Here is a 22,700-nt window from a genome sequence, read left to right on the forward strand (position 1 = left end):
TTCCCTCTGAGAGCACATAGGTCATATTACACATGATCTAACCCCTAACCCCTAGTCCTTGATGTCCCAACATACCATAGAGATTTAGAAGAAGAAATATGGAGTGGAGGATTGAGGAGGCAGACTTTATCCCTCCAGCCCTAGTTCAAAACCTGTCTCCTCCGTCAGACGTTCCCAACTACTCCAGTTCATCAGTTTGTCCTCTTTCGTTAAGTCTTACCACTTGTACTATCTTTACATTCATACTCTTGTGTATGTTTTAATAATCGACTATGTTAGACTACTTTCTGGCTAGATTATAAGTACCTTAAGAAGGATTTTTGATGTTGTCTTCTTCTTTAATGAAGTTCAAAAGCTTGCACATGCATGTTCATTTTTGATGTTGTCATCTTAATAACTATAGTTATTCAAGCACCTATTGATAGGTGGGATATGGTAGATAATAAATATTAATATCTTGGTTAAAACTATCAAATAGTTTCTTGGGATTCTTCTCACAGGTTTCCTAACACCCTTTTGATAGCCCTTTTCCACAATTAATAAATATTTGTGTCAACTGATTGCCCTATTTAATCCTACTTGGTGATGGCTTCTTTCCAAGGCTCTCACACTCTTTACATTCTGAATTCAATTTCTATCCATCTGTCTTTAACATTGTTCTAACAGTAATCCTTCTTCTTTTGAGTTTCCTCACTTTCTGTATTTCAAGGACTCCTCATATCCCCTCAAACCCATGCGGAATGTAATCATATCTCATACATCTTCAAAAACCTCCCCCTTTCCCTGATTCTATTTTTCTATTATTTTTCATTACCAACTTTTATCAGTAAGTAGTACTTTACACCCACTGGATTTATTGCCTTTGTTAATGTTACAAAGACCAAAGGTGATTGAAAGTGTAGTCACTTCTAACACGAGGAAGAGGAATCCTGGAGCCAGGGAGACAGAGAGAGAGTGAGGCTGGGGGAATGGGACCTTCATTAAGTGAAGGAAGGACAAGCAGGACAAAATAAACCACCTTCAGACTCTTTTTACTACCTGCATTAATGGCTTTCATGCTCTTCTTCCTGTGGTTGTAACCACATTATCATCACAAATCACCTTAAGTACTGAAGGGACAGCGGTTTTGGAGAATGTGCTCAGAAGAGCAAGCCTCACATCTGGAGGCCTAATAAAATTTAGTTGGTCATCATTAACAAAATGAAAAGACAATGCATAGACTGAGAGAAAATATGTACAAATAATACATGTGATAAGGGATTTACATTCAGAATGTAAAAGAACTCTTACAACTGAATAATGAAGAGGTAATAGCCCAATTAAAAAATGGGCAAAAAGCTTGAATAGACATTTATCTGAAAGAGATAAACAAATGGCCAATATGTGCATGAAAAGATGCTTGATATCATTAGTCACTGGGGAAATGCAAATAAAAATCTCATAAAAATACCATTTCATGCCCACTAGAATGGCTGTAATCAAAAAGAAAATAAAATGTGTTAGTGATGATGTGGAGAAAGTGTAATTCTTTTTTTTTGAGACGGAGTTTCGCTCTTGTTACCCAGACTGGAGTGCAATGGTGCGATCTTGGCTCACAGCAACCTCTGCCTCCTGGGTTCAGGCAATTCTCCTGTCTCAGCCTCCTGAGTAGCTGGGATTACAGGCACACGCCACCATGCCCAGCAAATTTTTTTTTTGTATTTTTAGTAGAGACAGGGTTTCACCATGTTGACCAGGATGGTCTTGATCTCTTGACCTCGTGATCCAGCCGCCTCAGCCTCCCAAAGTGCTGGGATTACAGGCATGAGCCACCGCGCCCGGCGAAAGTGTAATTCTTATATGTTGCTGGTGGAAATGTAAAATGGTAGCCACTTTGGAAAGAAGTTGGCAATTTCTCAAAATGCTAAACAAAGAGTTACCATATGACCCAGCAAATGCACTCCTAGATATATACCCAAGAGAATGAAAACAGGTATCCCCACAAAAACTTGCACATGTATGTTCATAGAAACATCATTCATAATAGCCAGAACATACAAACAACCCAGTGACCATCAACTGATGAATGGGTGAACAACCTGGTATATCCATAAAATGGAATAAATTTATCCATAAAAAAGAATGAAATATTTATTCACATGACATTGTGAATGAACCTCAAAAACATTATGCTAAGTGAAAGAAGCCAGAAACAAAAGGCCACCTATTATATGCTCTTATTTATCTGAAGTTGCTAGAATAGGCAAATCTATAGAGATAGAAAGCAGATCAGCGACTGGCTGGGGCTGGTGCAGGAGGAAAGAAGGGCTTGTGACTGCTAATGGGCACAAGATTTCTTTGGGGGATCTTTTTAAATAAAATATTGTCCCAAGGCTAAATGACCCTGATTGAGTTTCTCTCTATTTTTTAGGTTACTAATTTAGGACTAAGGAAAATTTCTTGTTGAATTTTCCCTTGTCCACCAATTTATATTCCAGTTGAAAAGGACCAAGTTCTTTTCTCAATTTCATGAGTTATATAACATCTACCTAATTTGAGATTTTTATTCATAACTGATATTGACTGTCAGGAAGACATATGAAAGCATTCTGTGTGGTAGTTTATGAGTAGCTTCCAAAATTTTAAAAATCAAATTGCAACACATTAGAACATAAATTGCCTAAAAACAAAGATAGCATGAAAAAGACAAACTTTCTCAATAACGACAATATTTGTTTGTTATAGGATGTGGCTTGTTATGGATTTAGGAAGAGGCAGAATTGAAAGGAGCTCAGAGAAAGGAATGTTGGCAGGGAGTCATCTGTAAAATCTATAAGGAAATGTTCATTGAAGTCAGGACAGAAATGGGGCTCGGCTTACACCATGGAGTGGCAGGTAATGTGAAGCCAGAAATGTAGGCAAAGGTTCTGAAAGTCAGCTGTCTGCTCAATGTTACCCTGCTGCTCTGAATGCCTCGGGGGCAGGGAAGAGGGCTGGGGGCTGTTACGGCTTCACTACACATTTCCTCTGTGAACCTTAGAGTCAAGCTTATACCCCAACACTTGGTATAACCTTTTCTTTCAGAGGTCATAGATGACCTCCTCATTCTGAAATCCAAGGCTCTCTCCAACTCTTAATCTCCTTCTGTAGCATTTGACATTACTGGTCATTCCCCCATCTCTTGGCTTCTGTGATATTATGCCACTTTTATTCAAATTATACATCTCATTCTTGATCCTACAAACATAGCTTGCTTCATGGTTCTTTAAGTCATTATTCACCTCACAGCAGACCTTTTTAAAAAAACTAACTTGAAACATTGATGAAAAAGTGAAAATGGCTGTGAGTTCTAGTTAATAATCCTTGCCATTGGCAATTGTTTTACTCTGATTTATTTACTGTTCTTCATTAAAGCTTTGATCTAAGTAAAGGAGCTTTTTTTAAAAAAATTTTTTTCTTCCTTCCTTCCTTCCTTTTCTTTCTTTCTTTCCTTCTTTCCTTCCTTCCTTTTCTTTCTTTCTTTCCTTCTTTCCTTCCTTCCTTCCTTTTCTTTCTTTCTTTCCTTCTTTACTTCCTTCCTTCTTTCTTTCTTTCTTTTTTTTTGTGACAGGGTCTCACTCTGGCTGCCCAGGCTGGAGTGCAGTGGTGTGATCACTGCTCACTGCAACCTTGACCTCCTCAGACTCAGGTGATCCTCCCACCTCAGCCTCCCAAGTAGCTGAGGTCTACAAGCACATACCACCATTCCTGGCTTATTTTTGTATTTTTTGTAGAGACAGGATTTTGTCATGTTGCCCAGGGCGGTCTCAAACTTCCGGGCTCAAGCAATCTGCCTGCCTCAGCCTCCCAAAGCGCTGAGATTATAGGCATGAGCCACTATGCCTGTCCACTTAAGAAGGAGTTTTTTTTTTTTTTTTTTTTTTTTTTTTTTTTTTTTTTTTTTTTTTTTTGAGACGGAGTTTCGCTCTTGTTACCCAGGCTGGAGTGCAATGGCGCGATCTCGGCTCACCGCAACCTCCGCCTCCTGGGTTCAGGCAATTCTCCTGCCTCAGCCTCCTGAGTAGCTGGAATTACAGGCACGTGCCACCATGCCCAGCTAATTTTTTTTTTTTGTATTAGTAGAGACGGGGTTTCACCATGTTGACCAGGATGGTCTCGATCTCTTGACCTCGTGATCCACCCGCCTCGGCCTTCCAAAGAGCTGGGATTACAGGCGTGAGCCACCGCGCCCGGCCAAGAAGGAGTTTCTTAAAATGAATGACTTCAAAGTGAGTCGGTAGCATCTCCTACCCCAGGTCTTTAATTAAAATATTATAGAAAGAATATATTTAGTTATTTGATAAATAGAGAACATAGTTATCCCCACAATGAAATAAAAATTCCTTTACCTTTCCATCTGTTGTCTCAACAATTACTGTTCCATCATCTTCACTCCCTTTTACCTCAGCCTCAATGTAAGCATTCTTGCCATCAGGAATCCAGCATTTCTTCTTCCCTGCAGAGAAAAAAAATGGATTATAGCTATAGTACTTATAGAAATATACACTGGACACTTTCATACTGTTGGTCTAATCTCATTTCTGCTGAATCAGCTTGTTGACTATAGGAACTTGCAAAGTTAGATAAAATCATGAAAGCTCATCCTGAAGATACACTCACTCACACAGTGACTCTACAGGAACAAGAAACATCTCAGCAAGCATCACCTTGGGGGCGCCACAGACCATTTTGCTACAAGAAAGTTACCTGCCAACACCCGCCAACACTTTAACCACCCTCCCAACACTTACTCCACTCACACCCCAGGACTTCAGTGGTTGCCCTGGTGCTTGCACCCCTTCTAGATTCCCTCCCCCAAAAAAACTCATTCAGAAAGGTCTGGGGATGAATAAGTGAAAATTTAGGTTAATGGTCATGTTCTTCAAGTTTCTTTCTTTCTTTTTTTTTTTTTTTTTGAGACGGAGTTTCGCTCTTGTTACCCAGGCTGGAGTGCAATGGTGCGATCTCGGCTCACCGCAACCTCCGCCTCCTGGGTTCAGGCAATTCTCCTGCCTCAGCCTCCCGAGTAGCTGGGATTACAGGCACGCACCACCATGCCCGGCTAATTTTTTGCATTAGTAGAGACAGGGTTTCACCATGTTGACCAGGATGGTCTCGATCTCTTGACCTCATGATCCACCCGCCTCAGCCTCCCAAAGTACTGGGATTACAGACGTGAGCCACTGTGCCTGGCCCTTCAAGTTTCTTTAGACCTTACTTCTAGTCTTGGAATGGAAGTCTGCTAAGTGAGTTACATGATAGAATTGGCAGGGTCAGGTTGAGGAGAAAGAATATGGGTTGTTTTTGTCACACAACATAACCAACTCATGTTATCTTCCCCCCATATGTTATTTTTCTCTCTTCGACTTCCTCACTCCCATACCTCATCTCTAAGCAAAGCAGCCCTCCATAAAGTGATTAACTAGCAAGAGGTCTTGGGTGAAATGACCCAGAAGTCTTATGAACACCTGAGGCAGCTTCTCTTTCTCTCCCACTTGAAGCAGATAGCCAGTGATGATAAATAATATGCTTTTAAGGGCCTGGGTGCAGTGACTCATGTCCATAATTCCAGCACTTTGGGAGGTCAAGGTAAGAGGATCACTTGATTCCAGTTTAAGACCAGCCTGGGCAACACAGCAAGACCCTCCATTCCCTGTCCTGTCTCTACAAAAAAAAAAAAAAAAAAAAAAAACATTAAGCCAGGCATGGTGGCTCATGCATGTAATCCCAACCATTTGGGAGGCTGATGCAGGCAGATCACGAGGTCAGGAGATTGAGACCATCCTGGCCAACATGGTGAAATCCCATCTCTATAAAATACAAAAATTAGCTAGGTGGGATGGCACATGCCTGTAATCCCAGCTACTCGAGAGGCTGAGGGAGGAGAATTGCTTGAAGCAGGAAGTTAGAGGTTGCAGTGAGCCGAGATCACACCACTGCACTCCAGCCTGGCAACACAGCTAGACTCTGTCTCAAAAAATAAAAATAAAAAATAGAAATTAGCCAGGTGTGATGATGCATGACTGCAGTCTTAGCAATTCAGGAGACTGAACGGGGAAGATCACTTGAGCCCAGGAGTTGGCTCATTTTCCTTTAAAAGTTGTGTTTGTCTCTGTGTGTGTGTGTGTGTGTGTGTGTGTGTGTGTGTGTATGTGTATCATACTTTCCTTTTAAAGGAAAATATGTGTGTGTGTGTGTATATATATGTGTATATATATACACATACCTCTATATATATGAAAAATGAGCCTTAGTAGAAGCTCACAGAAGTCCCCAGCTCAGAGCTACTCAGGTAGATGGGGAAAGCCTTTGATTGAAAGAGGGGAAATGTTAGCCAATGGCTAGGGAAGACACAGGCGAAAACCCCACTACAACCACAGCACTAACAGATAATGCAAACTCAGTCACCACCATCACCTCTAAATATATGAGTCACAAAAGCTAGAGAGGGCTCACTGCTGCAGGACAGGTTGTCCTTATTTCCCAGAGGTAGGCAACAAGACTGGGGAAGGAGTGTGTGAGGAGAAGCTGAAGTTAGGCGCCATCCGCCCCTTCTTCCACCATGCTTGTTTCTGCAAAGAGTTTGGTTGCTCGTGACTTTCCTGCTGTCAGTGCTGCCTATATGTTTCCCTGATTACAAACAATTCACCACGAAAACTGCTTGGCAAGAGGAGTTTATGTTCCCATCTAACTGATTGTGCGTTTGCTTTCTACTTATCGTTTGTGTTTTAAATACTGGCTTTGCATTGTATTCATTATTTTGGTTCCTTTTTGCAGAAACTGATTTTGCTTTGTGTCACGTCTATGAAAATATGCTTGCTTTTGAAAAGCATCCATTTAGCATACATTTTTTTGTGTGTGTTTAAAATGCAGAGCATTATCACTTGAAAGAAACTTGAAGGTCACCTGGCACAGACTCTCTCCCTCTGTCTTTCTCTCTATCTTTTTAGAAGAAGAACTTTGGGCGTGAGACAGAGTTGCCCATAGTCACATAGCTAATTAGCGGCAGTCACTGTAATAATGACTCTAGAAATGAGATCATCCACCTCCTGAATCAGTGCTCCTGCTTTACAGCCTGCCTCCTCTAACACATGCTTAGCTTTTTCTCCTCCGATTCTTCACTCCAGGAGTAGGCTCACCGCTGTGTCATGATGAAGTCTCTCTTTTACCACCCCTGGAAACACGTAGTGGGGGATAAAAGTTTTCAGAAATCCTTTCTTATCTGAGCCCAAACCCTGACAGGGACATTTTGGAAAATGAAGTAAATGAACTCCATCAATTTTAACTCCTGGTGTCCATAAATAATGCAGAGCTGGAACTGCAGATAGCAATGGATTTGAGGAGCCAGCCAGGATTTTACATTGGCTTTGCTTGTAACAAGATATAAACCCATGACTTCATCTCTTTTGGCCTCTGTATGCTCATCTGTAAAGTAGGCCTTTTCCTACATGATTTCATATTTTTAGACAATTAAATATCTTTTCCAACATAAAGCTAATAAGTGCTCATTGAAGAAAACTTGAAGAGTAGAGAAATGTATGAAGAAAAGAACGTTTTTAATCATCCGTAATCAAACTGTTGCACTGGCCCGAGCATAGAAAGTCAACACCAAGACAAAAGTATGCCAAATTGCAGGGTCTTTATTGTCGGCGGCCTCGGAGGACTCGCGTCTCTCCAACCTGTGGCCCCGAGAGGAGGGTATCAAGACCTTTTATACCCGTAAAACCACCTCAGGAGTGAGGGTGAGGGGCAGGGGTGGGGGTGAGGGGCTTCAGACGTTCTGAGGGCTCGTGGATTCTGTAAATCACCTCCTGGGCGGAGATGAGGGTGAGGGGCTCTGGACTCTCCGAGGGCCAGGGGACTTTTGACATTCTGATTGTTACTTAAGTGGTTCACAAAAGTCAAGATTAGCAGTTGTTTACACATTGTCTGGGTAGGGTGGAAATTGCAGTCCTTAATTACTTATTCACATTTGGGTTATAGAGAGCAGTTTCAACAGAAAGCCGAGGTATGGTTGAGGTATGCAGTTTTATGGGGCTTTTACCATGTCACAAAACAACTCATAGATAACCACTGTTATGTATTCGAAGCAATTCTTTTGAATCTTTTTTCTAGAATATTGATTAAAACGGGTAATACTATATTCAGTTTTATAGTTATTTTAAATAGATTGCTTATATGTTCTAATATAAGAATTATTTACATTTGGCTTTGGAATAATATTTTGTCTTAGCTCTGAAAACACCTGGACTTCTTCCCTGACACCCAGGAATTCTAGTTTTCCTTCTCAAATATCATAATAATGCATTATATTTATTTTCATATTTATAGTCTCATTTGGACCTCACAGCAATGGAGGAATGTAGATTGGACAAGTATTATTACCTCCTTTGACACATGAGGAAACCAGGGCTCAATAAAGTGAAGTAGTTGCTCCAATTACACAGCTAGAGATGGTCAAGGACAGGGAATTGGAACCCAAGACTACCTGCGAAATACTCGTCCTCACACCGCTTCCATTTGACCCGACTACAAAAAAGCAGACTCCACTGTGTACTAGGCTGGGAAGATGAACAACTTTTGCTAACACTTGTCTCTTTGCTGCCAGTGCATTTCTATGGAGAAGAATTGTTTTGTCCAAAAATATTAATAGAAAATTATGTAGATTGCTATGTTTTAAGTAATTATTTACGGTGCTGATTTTAATAAATGCATCATCCAATTATCTCTAATGCTTAGGAGCAATTTTTATTTTCTTTCTGGCACCACTATTATCTTGTTCTCCATTATCTAACTACCTGCGATAAGCCTCTGCATGACCAGTTCTGACCTCAGGGATAGTTCTGTTAATGTATTTGATTTGATGGATTGTAATTAGCCTAAAATCCAATCACACTCATGAAATCCAATGACTGGAAACTGGGAACTGATCCAGGACTGGTCTGTGATAGAAATATAATATCCTCCATAACTGGCTTAAATTATAATTGGTTATATCAAAGTCTAATGTTGACTAATTCTGTGTACAAGAACGACATTCAGCCAGTTCTTATGTTGCACTGTTGAGTAACTTTGGAATTAAGACATGTAGGTAGCCTAATGCTATATCACACTGTGAATCTGATTTCTAAATCTCCAATTAGCTGAAATTCAGCCCAGATATGTAAAGGTAGCTGGAAAAAGAATAACATTCATTTAGAGATTTCAATGTAGAACTTAGCCTTTTTTTAAAATAAAGCTAAATCCTCACTAACCTTTGTCCTTGCCTGTAACTACCAAGGATTTATGAATCAGGGCGAGCAAGTCTCCTGATTATCTTTTGTTTAGTGTTGGCCGAGTGACCCTGCTAACCTAGAAGACTGCCAGAGGGCAAAGCTCCAACATCAGAAAACGCTGGAGAGCCAGAGACAACTTCAAAGTCTGCAGCCTTACCAGAGCCTTTCCCTTTCTTCTTCCTCACAGTGTACAAGCCCCACCCTCTAGTCTAAATCACAGTCCCCTCTCTCTACTGTGGAGTTCACTGATAACTAAGAGGTTTCTGGGAAAGGCTTTGTCTGTGGCCATTCCTGCAGGTGTCTATGTCATAACTGTGGCTCCTTGAAGAGAAAACCTGTCTTAGGACCAAGTGTGTAGGGCCTGGGCCTAGGCTGCCTCCCAGCCACCCTCCTCTTCTGTGAATACTTCCATTCCTATCCTGAATACTCAGAGGTCCTCAATTACTCAGTTTCCTAGAGGCTGATTGCACCCCAAGCAAATAAGTTAGTCTCTAGAACTGATGGCTCTTCTCTATCAATTAAATATCTTAGTCACCACCTTGAAGTAGCAAAATAAAGTGAAGCCAGAAGCCACCACATGTCTCACCGTCCAAGGCTGTGGCCTGTAGCAGAAGCAGCTCAGCCTCGCTTTTCCTGAGGAAGGCTGCAGCTTCTCCAAGCTCTGACAGATCCATCCTTATTAAAGCGATCCACCAACAAAGGGCTAGGCCTAAACATGAGTAGAAAAGACTCACTCTGCAAAAAAAAAAAGGTATAGAGAAAAAAAAGTGGAAATGAGGCATCAAGCTCTAAATGAGCAACCGTTCACATAGATAGACCAAAGAGTGTTAAGTTTTCCTTTAACTACCTGTGCCCCTTCTTTCTCTTCGCTATGTCTCAAATTTATGATAAAATTGGACTCAAGAATATCTGACTCCAGCAGGGCTGACTTATTCACTAGACATAGAAGGCACAGTGCCTGAAGCCCACGATGCTTTCAGGGGCCCATGAAAATGTTTATTTTAAAAACAGAAGAAAAATATAATATAATATGAATGATACAAAATAGTGAACAGAGCCTGGATTATATTCATCTTTATGCCAACACAGTTATGAAATCTGATTTTTAATATTTTTTTTGTGGAGAGATGGTCTTTAAAAGACAGAAGTGCTTATAGCCTGTGAAAGTCATCATGCAACCCTGAGCCATGGAGTTCTGACTGGTGGTGGATGGTCCAGATGGAGAAATGTCAAGTTGCGGACACTAGGCCCTTTGTTAGAAGTGGACGCAGGTTTCAAGATATCTAATTACATCCAGGTGGACAGACCATCATAGACAGAATATGGTTACAAAGAGAAGTGATTCAGATAAATGTTCAGTAGTAGACAGTAAAGGGATGAAAAGGTAAGTATCTTGGCAGAGATAAGTGTCTGGGAGTAGATGATTTACAAAAATACAGGTGCAGATGGGCATTTGGGAGGCCTGGCCAAGAGCAGTAATGAGGAAACCCAGGCTGAAGGTGGCTAGCAGGTTACAGGGTGATGAGAGTGGGGCTGGAGTAAATAACAAAGTTCATGCTCGAACAAGGCAAGTACCAGTCTTAGAGGGACTGAGTTGCTAGGCAATTATCAAGGCTGAAGTCATTGAGCACCCGCTCTGTACCAAACACTGGATATACTTTACCTTTAATTTTCACACTTTACATTTGATAACAGGGAGGAGAAGAAATAGAAACTGGGCCTTCATGATCTTAAATGCGAAGCTATTCTCTCTATTTGGACAAAAAAAAAAAAGTCTTCCTCTTCACACAAGTGTGCAAGGCAAGTGTTACTAGCCCCACTTATAGATGAGAAGGTAGAGAAGGACTGCCCAAGTTTGCTTAGCTCAAATGCTGCCTTTGAGGACAGATCAGAACCAACTTCAGAATGAGCTGTAATCACCTTCTATCTTGAAATGAACAAATCCAGTAAACTCATTTTACTGCACTAAATCTGCGCTCTTCTTCGTGGTGGCTTGGATAGGTATAGTGATACCACTTCTAGGATCTAGTTTCAAGGAGTATGGTTTAAAGCAAAGACTAGTGGTCTGGGCTAAGAGTGAGTTTTGTTTTTGCCAGAAAAGAGGCACGTGACTTGTGGGAATCAGCCCCCGTAGGCGCAATTTTCTCGCCTATGCAATGCAAGGACTAGTCTTAATGTATAGGAACATTTCCTGATGTGGAGAGAAGAAAAGATGCTCGAGAGAAACAACATATGTGAATTCCCTCCAGAGATGGGACTGAAGGTGGCATTCCTCAGCAGAAAAGACAAAACTGATTTTTCTGTGGGTGAGCATTCAGATTCAGGTTTTGTAACCATTATAACAGCAATAACATTATTAGACATTTGAATGTAGAATTCAAGATAAAGGAAAGCTCTGAAAGTAAGGCAGAGAAATTTAGAAATAGATGATGGGAAGCATCATTAACTCTTTGGGCAGGGACATGAGGAAGCAGTATTTAGGAAAATGGCTCTGGCAGCATATTCTGGGTAGATGGGGATAAGGAAAAGACGTAGTCAGGGAGACGAGTTGTGAGTCTGCATTTGTGAAAGAATGCACTGTGTCCTCCTCCTCTCTGTATGTGTGACTTCCCAGTGGCTTACACTCAGTAGACAGTAGAGCTCAGGAAGTATAATTGGAATATAAAAGATATCCATTAATATATGTGTGTACAAACTTCCTGAAAAGATACCTAAGAAATGGATATCTGTCTGGGTAGTGAGAACAGGAGGTGGGAAGGAGAAGGAGAGAAGTGCCTTTCATTTCATTCCATTCTAGTCTGTCAATGTGTGCCATGTGCTTATATTTCATAATTAACAGATTTTTTACAAGTAGTTCTTATTATAACATCAGAGATGAAAAGATCACAGCAAGACATGGAGCACACAGCTGTGTAACTCTCCTTCCAAGTTTGGAGCATTTAACATATTTAAAGGTATACAAGGAACAGAATGTGTAGGAGCAGGCACTAGAAAGTAGGAAACGGTAGGTGCCAGGAGTGGGGGGGCCTGGCAACCACCTGGAGATAGGTAACTGAAGCCAAGAGAGTGATTCACCTGAGCAAAACAGGATTGAAATCCTCCTTTCTCCTTGGCCCCCTCAGCATCCATTAACCCCCTAATGTCCTACTGACCTCTGGGTCCCTTTAGGTTCCAGTAGCACATATGGCTTTACCATTTTATAGAATAACACACTTGTCACAGCCCAGTCCTAGCAACATCTTAAAATAGAAAATGAAAGAGCCCAAATGCCCAGAAGAAGTAAACAAATTAACCTTGCCAGCAAAATAATCAGGAAGCTATATTTTGTGAATGACAGAGAAATATAGATGAGTATAGAATTAAAAGTAATTCTCCTAGAAGCAAAAGTCCATCTACATGTTGAAAGGAAATTATATTTGAGACTGGTATACTTGTATATGTTTATCAGAGGATTCTGACGTCCACCATAAGTAAACTTGTATCTGCTACTGTGTATATTTACGAGACAGGAGAGCAGGGGGCAGCAATGGAATGCTGGGAGAAGAGGAAAGGGTAGGGCAGAAGGGCTGCATCCACATTGCTGTGAGTCTCACTTCTAGGGCCTAGCTCTACCTCTGAACATTCAGGAGCTTGATTTATCAACACATCCTGGAGTGATTAAGCTCTGGGAATCACATAACTATGCTTGTAAGAACGCATATAATTCATCACCCAAACCTGGACATACTTCTTCTTACTGGGATTTTTAAGAAGGGATACTACTAATATTTAAATCAGGACAACAAACTTAATCTAAGGTTGTCCCAAGCAAATAGGGACATATGGACCATCCACTAATATGAGAATTGATGATTCAAAATGGTAATTTCTAAACTGACAATGAGGGTACACCTTTTTCATAACTGCAAAGTCCATTTACTTGTCTGCATGATCCACAGGACACAGAGACAAAGCCTCACTATCAGAAGGTTGGATTCAGAGAGAGGTATTACATCATTATGTACTTGACATAATGCAGTTTGTAACACAGCAAAATAATGCATCCTGCTCTGTTCTAGAGTGCACCTTTACAGAGACTGAGCATCATATAAACCACCAGTATTCTGTTTACCTTGACAGGGCACAATTCTAGGAATATCTTAGTTACCAGTTAACAAAGTAAAGACAAAGAATGGGAAGTCCTTACAGGGAAGGGAGAGTTGAGATGTAAGCTTTTCTCCTTGGTCAAGAAAAAATCATGTTGGTCTGACCTAGCTGCCCTTCGTAGAAAATATGTTTGAGCAGCTGCCAGCTGAGACAAGACATGAGCTATGACGACCAACCATCTTTGTCTGCCCAGAACTGAGATATTTCCCAGGGCTTGAGACTTTCAGTGTGAAAACCAGAAAAGTCCCAGGAAGGCTAGAACAAGTTGGTCAATCTACTTTTAAGTGTAGTGCCTATAATTCTTTTAGAAATTCAATCTCTATTTTGGAAATTAGCTATTTTTATACTAATAATATTTCTGTGGCTATCTCCCTCTCCATCCTGAGGTATTTTGTAAACATCTTTTTGAAAATGTCTATTTCAAAAATACATTTGAATATATTCATGCAATATATATGTATTGCCCATCTATAATTGCCAATGTTAGGCCCAGGGGTACAATAATGGGCAGAATAAATACTGTGCCCTCTTAGAGTAATAGATTTGAGTGGGGTAGAAGTTTCTTCTGTCTTGAATTATTATACATTAGACAAATCTGTAGAGAGAAATTTTCACACTTTGGGGTGGGGTGTGGAGCTGGTCATACAGCAAAGGTCAGAAAAGAAGCCCAGAGAAGGACTGAAGAAGTGAAGGGAAGACGTGAGCTTGTACAGCCATGGCTCCCAACTCACTATTCTGAGTGGAAACTTTAGGCTGAGTTATGTTTTCTTAAAATGAGAGGCCTTTTCCTCACATCATTGTTTCACAGGCTTTTTCACTCTCTCATTCCAATGGAAGGATCTCACATACCATTCCAATGGAAGGATCTCATCCTAGTCCTCCTAGTCCCCCAGGATAGAACCCTTGGAGTCATCTCTAATTGCTCCTTCTGTCTCATGCCACATTCAATTCATCTTCAAGTTTTATTGTTTGTATAATTACCAGTTTTTATCCACTTGTAGCTGACACAGTTTGGAGTGCCTGCTGAATCCACATTCCTGTTAGAAGTGCCTGCTCTCAGCCACAGGAATGAGCCACAAGTAGCCATATCCGTAAGGTGACACTGGTGTCCTGGCCCAGCTTATAAACCAGGCTTGCGTATCTGATCCTGGGATAATCAGAGACAATCAGGGTATCCCCCTGGAATATAGATTTGAGATTGAGATGCCACTCTCCATCTGGGCTCTTTGCTTGAATGGGGTGATGTAAACTTGAGGGTTGGGGTTGGCATTGTGGTGTGGTCATGTGGTGCCACATGCATGTTAATCAGCAAAAGCGTTAGTAGAGAGGAAGTCACAAGGATGAGGAGAAGTGGCAATAACAGACCAAAGAAAGAGAGAGAGAGAGAGACCACTTTCTTAAATCCCAAAGAGCTTTCTTGGCAACAGTACCTCCTGAAACCTATATTCAATTTTTGCCTTTAGTTTCTATAAGCTCTCTCAATGACCTTTCAGTACGTTCTCATCTTTTTCCCAACTTTTAATAATCTCAAGTGAGTATTTGTTATTTGCCATCAAAATATCCTTAACTAATGCATTACGTCTCAGTCTTTGTCCTAACACAGGTTCTTAGTTTCTCTCCTAAGATGATGTGAAGATTGTGCACATTGTCTGGTGCATAGTAAAACCTTAATCAACGTTAACTGTTCTTATTAGTATTCAACAAGCATTTATGCCATCTTCGAACACTGTGCTACATATGTAAGAGAGTAGCTTTGCTTTCCAAATTGCTTAGTCTATCTGAGATGTGCAAAACCATAATGGAGGACAGTACCATAGGGAAGTAAAGAGGGAAATTCACACAGTGGCAGCCATTAGCTGAGTAGAGGGAGATAAGAGAAGGGAATTGTCTATTTGGAGTGTGGTCGCTTCTGTAAGGTCCTCTTACTGCTGACCGCAGTAAATCTATCACTCAGCACCATCTCCTTCAATCAAAGCTAGACAATAAATGTGCAGATGAGGGGATGCAGAAATCCATATCTCCTTGGCATTTCAGTGCCTTAACTCTAAGCAGAAACTCAAATGATGCCTATGAAGTAAATTGTTAAAAGACTTAAACTCTTTGCATGTTAGCAGCCCTGATACTTTTTAAAGAAGGTTTCGTCATAATTGATTAGATTCGCTTGAGTTCTTCATCAAGATACGTTATTTTGCGTGTTCCTTTAAAGCCTTCTACTGCTGGGAAGCCATGATGCAAGTAATAAGAACAAATATTAATACTCCTTTGAGTAAACAAACACTAAGCATCTTTTGACACAGCCTCTTCCATTATTAAAATTGGAGACAATGCCTGAAAATGAGAATGGATTTATCCAGATGTCAACAGCTAAAGGGGAGAATTATCAAGCACTTAAATGATCCCAAACAAGCTGAAACATATGTCTTAAGGCAGTAAATGAAACACATTTGAGTTACAAGGCCCAGTAAATGCCACAAATCTGGGGAAATGCTGCAAGATGCTCCTAATTAGGGACACTACTGGGTAGACAAATGATGCTGATGCTTCCTAGTATTCATGCTGCTGAGATAATCATGTTATGTGCCTTAACTCAGCAAGGTTTCCTCCACAGAAAATCTTAAGTGGTTAGTCTTTAGGAACAAATCTACCACCCCTTAATCAGCTTCACTACCTGCAATTTATTTATTCATATACAGTTTATCTCTCTACAAAAGCAGGGGCTTTAGGCAGGTTTTATCTTCAAAGAGGAATGTTAAAAGGTTGAATTACAAATCAAGAGTATTGCACAAATTATTGGTTATTTAAAGCATTTGCTTCAAAGGGTGATTATTATGACAGCTACAGGTCTCCAGGCAATGCAGTTTACACTCCTAGATTCTGCTCCCCACTCCTTTCCCACTGGGATTTGGCTTTTCCTTCCAACCCACCACAGAAAATGTTCTTTCTAATGATCTCCTAAAAACAAATCCTAATTGGGTGCTTTTCAGTTTCTGATCTTACTCACCATCTCTGCAGCATTTGACATTCCCCGGTTTCTAGGATCCCTTCTTTTTCTTCTCTTCCCCAGTTGTTCATTTATTAATCAAAGTTCCATCAACAGTAGTAATTGTGAATATCAATGACATTTCTCTTTTGCTCCCTCCTTTCACTAGTTCCTCTCTCTCAGCTTTTGCTGGCTCTTTTATCCTTTCCAGAACTACCTTCTCCTACACTTTTCTATCTCTCAATATCTGATCAAAATGCTGGATCTCTGCATTGAGGTATTGGCTATTGATTTAGAGAAAAAATTCTGATTAAATTCTTTTTTTTTTGAAACAAAGTTTTGCTCTTTTTGCCTAGGCCGGAGTGCAATGGCGTGATCTCAGCTCACTGCAACCTCCGCCTCCCAGGTTCAAATAATTCTCCTGCCTCAGCCTTTCAAGTAGCTGGGATTACAGGCACCTGCCACCACGCACAGCTTTTTGTATTTTTAGTAGAGTCAGGGTTTCACCATGTTGGCCAGGCTGGTCTCAAACTCCTGAACTCAAATGATCGACCCACCTTGGCCTCCCAAAGTGCTGGGATTACAGGCGTGAGCCACCATGCCCAGTCACCTTCTAATTAAATTCTGTCATGTATTCATTTTAAAGTATGTCCTCTTAGGATCTGTGGATTAAAAAAGTAATAAGGCTTCAAGAAGTTCCCACTCTAATGGGCATGGGCAACAGAGATATAAATCAGTGACCATAATTCAGTATGACAAATGGTAGGTGCTAGGATAGAGCAATGTACAGGGCCATACAGGTCAAGGAGGCATAACTGTCTCACCTATATTTGTATTTTTAAGAATAACAGTTTACAACTTAAAGGAAGGAATCTCAAACATCCCTGAAATGATACCTTTGGAAACAATACCAATATACTATTTAATAGAAGCAAATCTGAGTGTATCAGAAAGTTACCATTTCTGAATGTGTATCACATACCAGGTACTAGGTTAAGTACTTTATACGTAACAACTCTTAGCTTTAAAATAGCTCTATGAAGGACATATGTAATAACCTTTATTATATCGAAACACTGAGTCTTAGAGAACTAGCAAGTGTTGTCTCTAGTTTTAAATCCAGATACATGAAAGTCATTCTTGTTTCCTACTTTGTTAATCTTCCCATCCAATCAATTGCCAAGCTCTGCTAACTCTTTCTAAATATCACTCAAAACCATCTACATCTCTCCATCGCCCCTGCCAGCATCTGGATCAAGGCCATCATCATTTTTCTGCTGGCTTATTGCTGTATTCTCTTACTTAGTCTCTCGACAGCAGCCAATCTAGAATGAGGCCCCCAAGCAGAGAAACACAGTTATGGTACTATCTTATTTAAAAAACAATGTATGGGCCGGGCGCGGTGGCTCAAGCCTGTAATCCCAGCACTTTGGGAGGCCGAGGCGGGTGGATCACGAGGTCAAGGGATCGAGACCATCCTGGTCAACATGGTGAAACCCCGTCTCTACTAATACAAAAAATTAGCTGGGCATGGTGGCGCGTGCCTGTAATCCCAGCTACCCAGGAGGCTGAGGCAGGAGAATTGCCTGAACCCAGGAGGTGGAGGTTGCAGTGAGCCGAGATCGTGCCATTGCACTCCAGCCTGGGTATCAAGAGCGAAACTCCGTCTCAAAAAAAAAAAAAAAAAAAAAAAAAAAAAAAAAAAAAAAAAAAAAACAATGTATGTTCACACTCGTAAGTGGGTGTTGAACAATGAGAACACATGGACACAGGGAGGGGATCATCACACACTGGGGCCTGTCAGGGGGTGGGAGGCTAGAGGAAGGATAGCAGGGGGTGGGGAGGATTGGGGAGGGCTAACATTAGGAGAAATACCTAATATAGATGATATGGGGATGGATTCAGCAAACCACCATGGCACATGTATACCTATATAACAAACCTGCACGTTCTGCACATGTACCCCAGAACTTGAAGTATAATAAAAATAAAAATCAATCATTCTGCATCCTATGATAAAAGCCCAACATGTTAACAGAGCCTATAGAGCTCTCCATCCTATTGCCTGATTGACACTCCCACCCCTATCTGTCTTACTGTCTCATCCCCAGGCTTGATCTGGCTCGGACACTGCTAACAGATGCCAGGAGAACTCTCTGATCTCTGGGTGTCCACACATCATGTGACCCCTGCAGGGAACATTCAGCCCTGTCCCTCCTCCTCTGGCTAATTCTTAATCATCCTTTGGGTCTCCAGTTGACATTTCTACAAGAAGGTATTCTCTAGGTTCGTTCTGTCAGCTAGATGTGTTCTTAGATTTCTTTGCTACTTGCATCATGATAATTTTCATCCTATTATTATATAATTGCCCATCTACCAAATGAAACATAAGCAATCTGAGGGCAGGGACTAGGTCTGAAGCACTCAGAGAAGATTAGTTCTTTGCACAGTCTAGAGCTTTCATAAACACTTAGGGAATGAATCAACAAATAAAGTAGACCCATCAATCTGACTCCTGAGTCCCTACTCTTAAGCATGATGCTATACTTCCTCTGGCTGAGCTTCCAGCCTAGGAGGGGATGATGTTCTTGATTAGAAAAGCATCTAAGCAAAATGCAACATATCCATACAGGCAATATGTCCTTGTTCTAAAAAACCATCACCACTTCATTTCTTTTTTTCGTGAATTTGTGTGTCATCCTTGCGCAGGGGCCATGCTAATCTTCTCCGTATCGTTCCAATTTTAGTATGTGTGCTGCCGAAGCGAGCGCCACCACTTCATTTCTAAGTTGGATGAGAAAAATTTAGATTTACAGTTCAAAAGAAGTATGCTAGGGATAAAAATCAACTGGGATACCATATCAAGAAAACCAAACTGGTAGGGAAAGATTTAAATAAGCAGCTTATTTTTTAAATTAAGGTATGTAAGTCAATACATCTGAATTGTATCGCCCCAAGATTTTTGAATCCATGGAATCTTAGAACTAAAAGTTCTTCAATATCAGCTGGCTCAGTGCTTCATAATTTACAGGTGAGTATACAAGGACAAGCAAAATACATGCTTGACCCACATTCACCAACCAATAACAGTAGAGCCGGATGCAAGTATGGATAGTTTTGAGCAGAGTTGAGGGAAAAATACTGATGATAGATGTATGAAGAGGAACTGAAGGAAACTAAGATTGAGGGCTGTATTTTTGTGCTTCATAACTGAAGGCAAATATACCCTCCTATAAAATACTAGTTAATATCACAGTCATGGAATAAAGATTAGCTCAAATTACAGTCGTGATAATATTCCTTAGGGTCAGTGACCCATGATCTGCATAATAGAGTGATACCAGTTTAGAATTGAGGCTGCTGTTATTCAACACAAAAGATATGCGTTAAATGTATTTAGTGATTCTAAAAGGTGATATATAGATTCAAGGTATTAATTGCATTATTTTCATTAATTTATTGGTTTCATATTTTCTGAATGTTCTTAACCCAGAATAATTATGAGTTTTAACTAAGTACAAATGTAGTAAACATCTTTGCATATTCAGATATACTTATCTAAAATAAAACTAGACTACTATGTATTCTAGTTCAATTAAATATAACAATTTTTTGAACATCCAATAAGTGCCAAGAATTATCAAAATGCTTGGGATAGCAGAATAATTAAGATGTGGCTTCTGTTTCAAGATTCAAGTCTAGCAGGAACTAAGATTGTCAATACAGTTTTCAATATGATAAGTAAAATAATAGATATACATTCTCCAAAAGATTATACTAAAAGTAAAACAAATTGCTGTTAAAATTCTCACCTCAGAGCAACTATCCTATTCTATGAATATATCATCTTTTTCTTAAAATATTTTGTTTCATATAACAACCCCCATGCAAAAACTATCAGTAAAAATAGCAAATTGTTTTTCATACCTGCTATTCAATGTATTGGTGGAAAAGGGAGAGATAGAAACCTACCTTGGAAAGATCAAAAGAAATGAGCAGACCAGGGTTGAGTCAAGACTTTATACACTCTTGTCAAGGTCAATGTTGACAGCCTCAGTCAATTTGGCCATTGTTTCTAAATTTGTCTGGTGGTTTTTGAGAAGTTGAACCCTTGGATCTGGATTTGGCACCCCAAATATCTCTGAGGCAAGGGTATGAGATGCCAGAAAATGATTCCATTTCTATAACCAAAATCCACAGACTAATTTGACTCATTCCCCAAATGCTTGCTGCATAATAGGATTAGACAATATTAATAAGAGAAGCAGCAATACCCTCTGGGGTGGCATCAGTTTTGGAGTCTTGGGCTCTAGTGCTCTCTCTCCAATGATTTGGAGCAATTAAGTTAAGGGTCTCAACATTTTCCATATTGCCAAGAAAATAGTTAATCATAGTTATCTACTATTTATTTAGGCTATTCTAAGAACACTAAGAAACAGTATTTATTAAGGGTGTATTATGTTCCAAATGATTGTTCCCATCAATTTGCATATGTAAATTCATATAAGCCTCATAACAACCTGATAAGATAGATTTTATTATTCTCATTTTAAAGATGTGGAAACAAAGGCAGAGGTAATGAGCTAGTAATTTTGGGATACAATATTTGAGCCTAGATGTTGGGCTTCAAAATCTATTCTTATAATAATTATGATACACAATTTTTATCTCATACTTCTTATACAGTTCTTTAGTTTCTTCCCACACAAAAGTGTAATTTTTACAAGTGTCTTGTCTATCCAAAGAAGTGCATTTCTATTTGTCTCTTTCAACATTGAGAATATTTTCTTTTACTGAGTGTCTAGGTGAAGCAAACAGCTAACTGATTGCTATAAATGGGGAGATTAGCCATTAGGTCTTTGACTTTGAATTACTTTCTTAGGACTTATAAGCCTTTTACGAAACCTCAAAATGTCTCTCTGCAGCAAAGGAGTTTCTGCACTATTTTTAAAATGGCTTTTGGGAAATAATGTAAAAAAAAGGCAAACTCTTTGAGGCATAGGAAACAGTTTATGCAATCAGTTCTCACTACTCATGGGTCAGTTTTGCATAACTATTTTACAGAAACAATTTATTATTATTTTACAGAAACCATTTCCCATTGAGGAATAAAAGATAATAGACACCTCTACTGAAGTCTATTACAACAGCATTGAGGGCAGAAATAAGCTAATAGTAAATGCTGAATCAAGTACTTATAATTACACCCAGTTAATTTTACCAAAATAAGTCAATATGGCAGTCTAATTGAGATGATCCTTGTTGCTTCTAACAGGAATGTGATTTAATTAGAATCTCCAGCGATTGTAAATAGGTAAACTGAAGTCACCAGTAACCTCACAGAAATCCCAGGCAATATGAGATGAAGCAATAGATATAACACCCTGGCTGGCTTTTTGTTCACAGGAAATGGACATGAAAGCTCCCCACTTGGCCTTTGGGAGGCTGCAAGCCATTTGAAAATGAAGTGCTTGGGGCCTGAATAAAAGGGTGTGGTGTTGTGTCCAGACATTTGTAAAAGATTCAGTCCAGATCAAGCAAACAAAACAGTTTAACTTCCATTTCAAGGAGCTCTGAGGATTCAAGATGTCCAATTGTGGAAGAAATGAACAAGACTGGGTTTAAGAAGGGTTTAGTTTGAAATAAATGAGAGCCAGCTGTTAAAAGTAATAAGCCTATTTCCATTTTTGAAAGGTTGGGAGACACGCCACAGTAGACTCTGAGGGCAGGTTGTGGGGAGCAAGAGGAGGTGTATGTAGTGAAGATGGTGGACAACCAGAGGGGGATTGTGGTCCTGTCTACAAAAAGAATCCTGATGAGGCATATCAGGGAGATGCTGATGTGGCTTAGTAGGCGTTTGGTAGTTGACAAATCTGAAGAGTAGACAGGTGTGGCAACTCTGGAGATTCAAATTTTGCCTATGGCATCATTTATTATAACCCCAGGAACGTGAGGCAGTGTTACTTCTTCTCTGGGTTGAACAGAGAATAGGGCTCAAAACAAGGGTCTTAATGTAAAGTAAGATCTTTTTAAAAAATCAAGTGAGAACTAAGCTCTGTTAACAGTTGCTGTATCCAAATGATTCAATCCCATAGAATCTGTGGATGGCTGACTTGATGACAAAATTAAAGTAACTATTCCCAGCATAGAGCCCCTCTGAAGATTTCTTGCCTATTGACGACCACAAGTTGTCCTACTTCACATGTAGTTGATCTAGTACTGTAATTCACAGAACCAAAATCAAATCTGAAACCTTTCTAATATAATTGCTAAAGAAGAAA

At 40.0% G+C, this 22,700-nt stretch overlaps 1 protein-coding gene and 1 non-coding gene across 2 annotated transcripts in view; both read right to left on the reverse strand.

Annotated features, from left to right (window-relative positions):
* The window catches only part of MYH15 (myosin heavy chain 15), a 181,916-nt gene that overhangs the window by 145,384 nt on the left and 13,832 nt on the right, over window positions 1–22,700 (reverse strand). The window contains exons 2-3 of the mRNA XM_064374588.1: window positions 9,880–10,028; window positions 4,368–4,474 (exon numbers count right to left, since the gene is read on the reverse strand). Coding sequence (XP_064230658.1) covers window positions 4,368–4,474; window positions 9,880–9,967 — 195 coding nt within the window. The 5' untranslated portion in view covers window positions 9,968–10,028. The remainder of the gene's footprint in view (window positions 1–4,367; window positions 4,475–9,879; window positions 10,029–22,700) is intronic.
* On the reverse strand, window positions 19,084–19,190 carry LOC135274356 (U6 spliceosomal RNA). Its single transcript, XR_010342200.1, has one exon. It is a non-coding gene; the product is annotated as a U6 spliceosomal RNA (small nuclear RNA).

Source organism: Aotus nancymaae, unplaced genomic scaffold, assembly GCF_030222135.1.
Source record: "Aotus nancymaae isolate 86718 unplaced genomic scaffold, 86718_ANA_hifiasm-v0.15.2.pri h1tg000011l, whole genome shotgun sequence".
Classification (NCBI taxonomy): Eukaryota; Metazoa; Chordata; class Mammalia; order Primates; family Aotidae; genus Aotus; species Aotus nancymaae.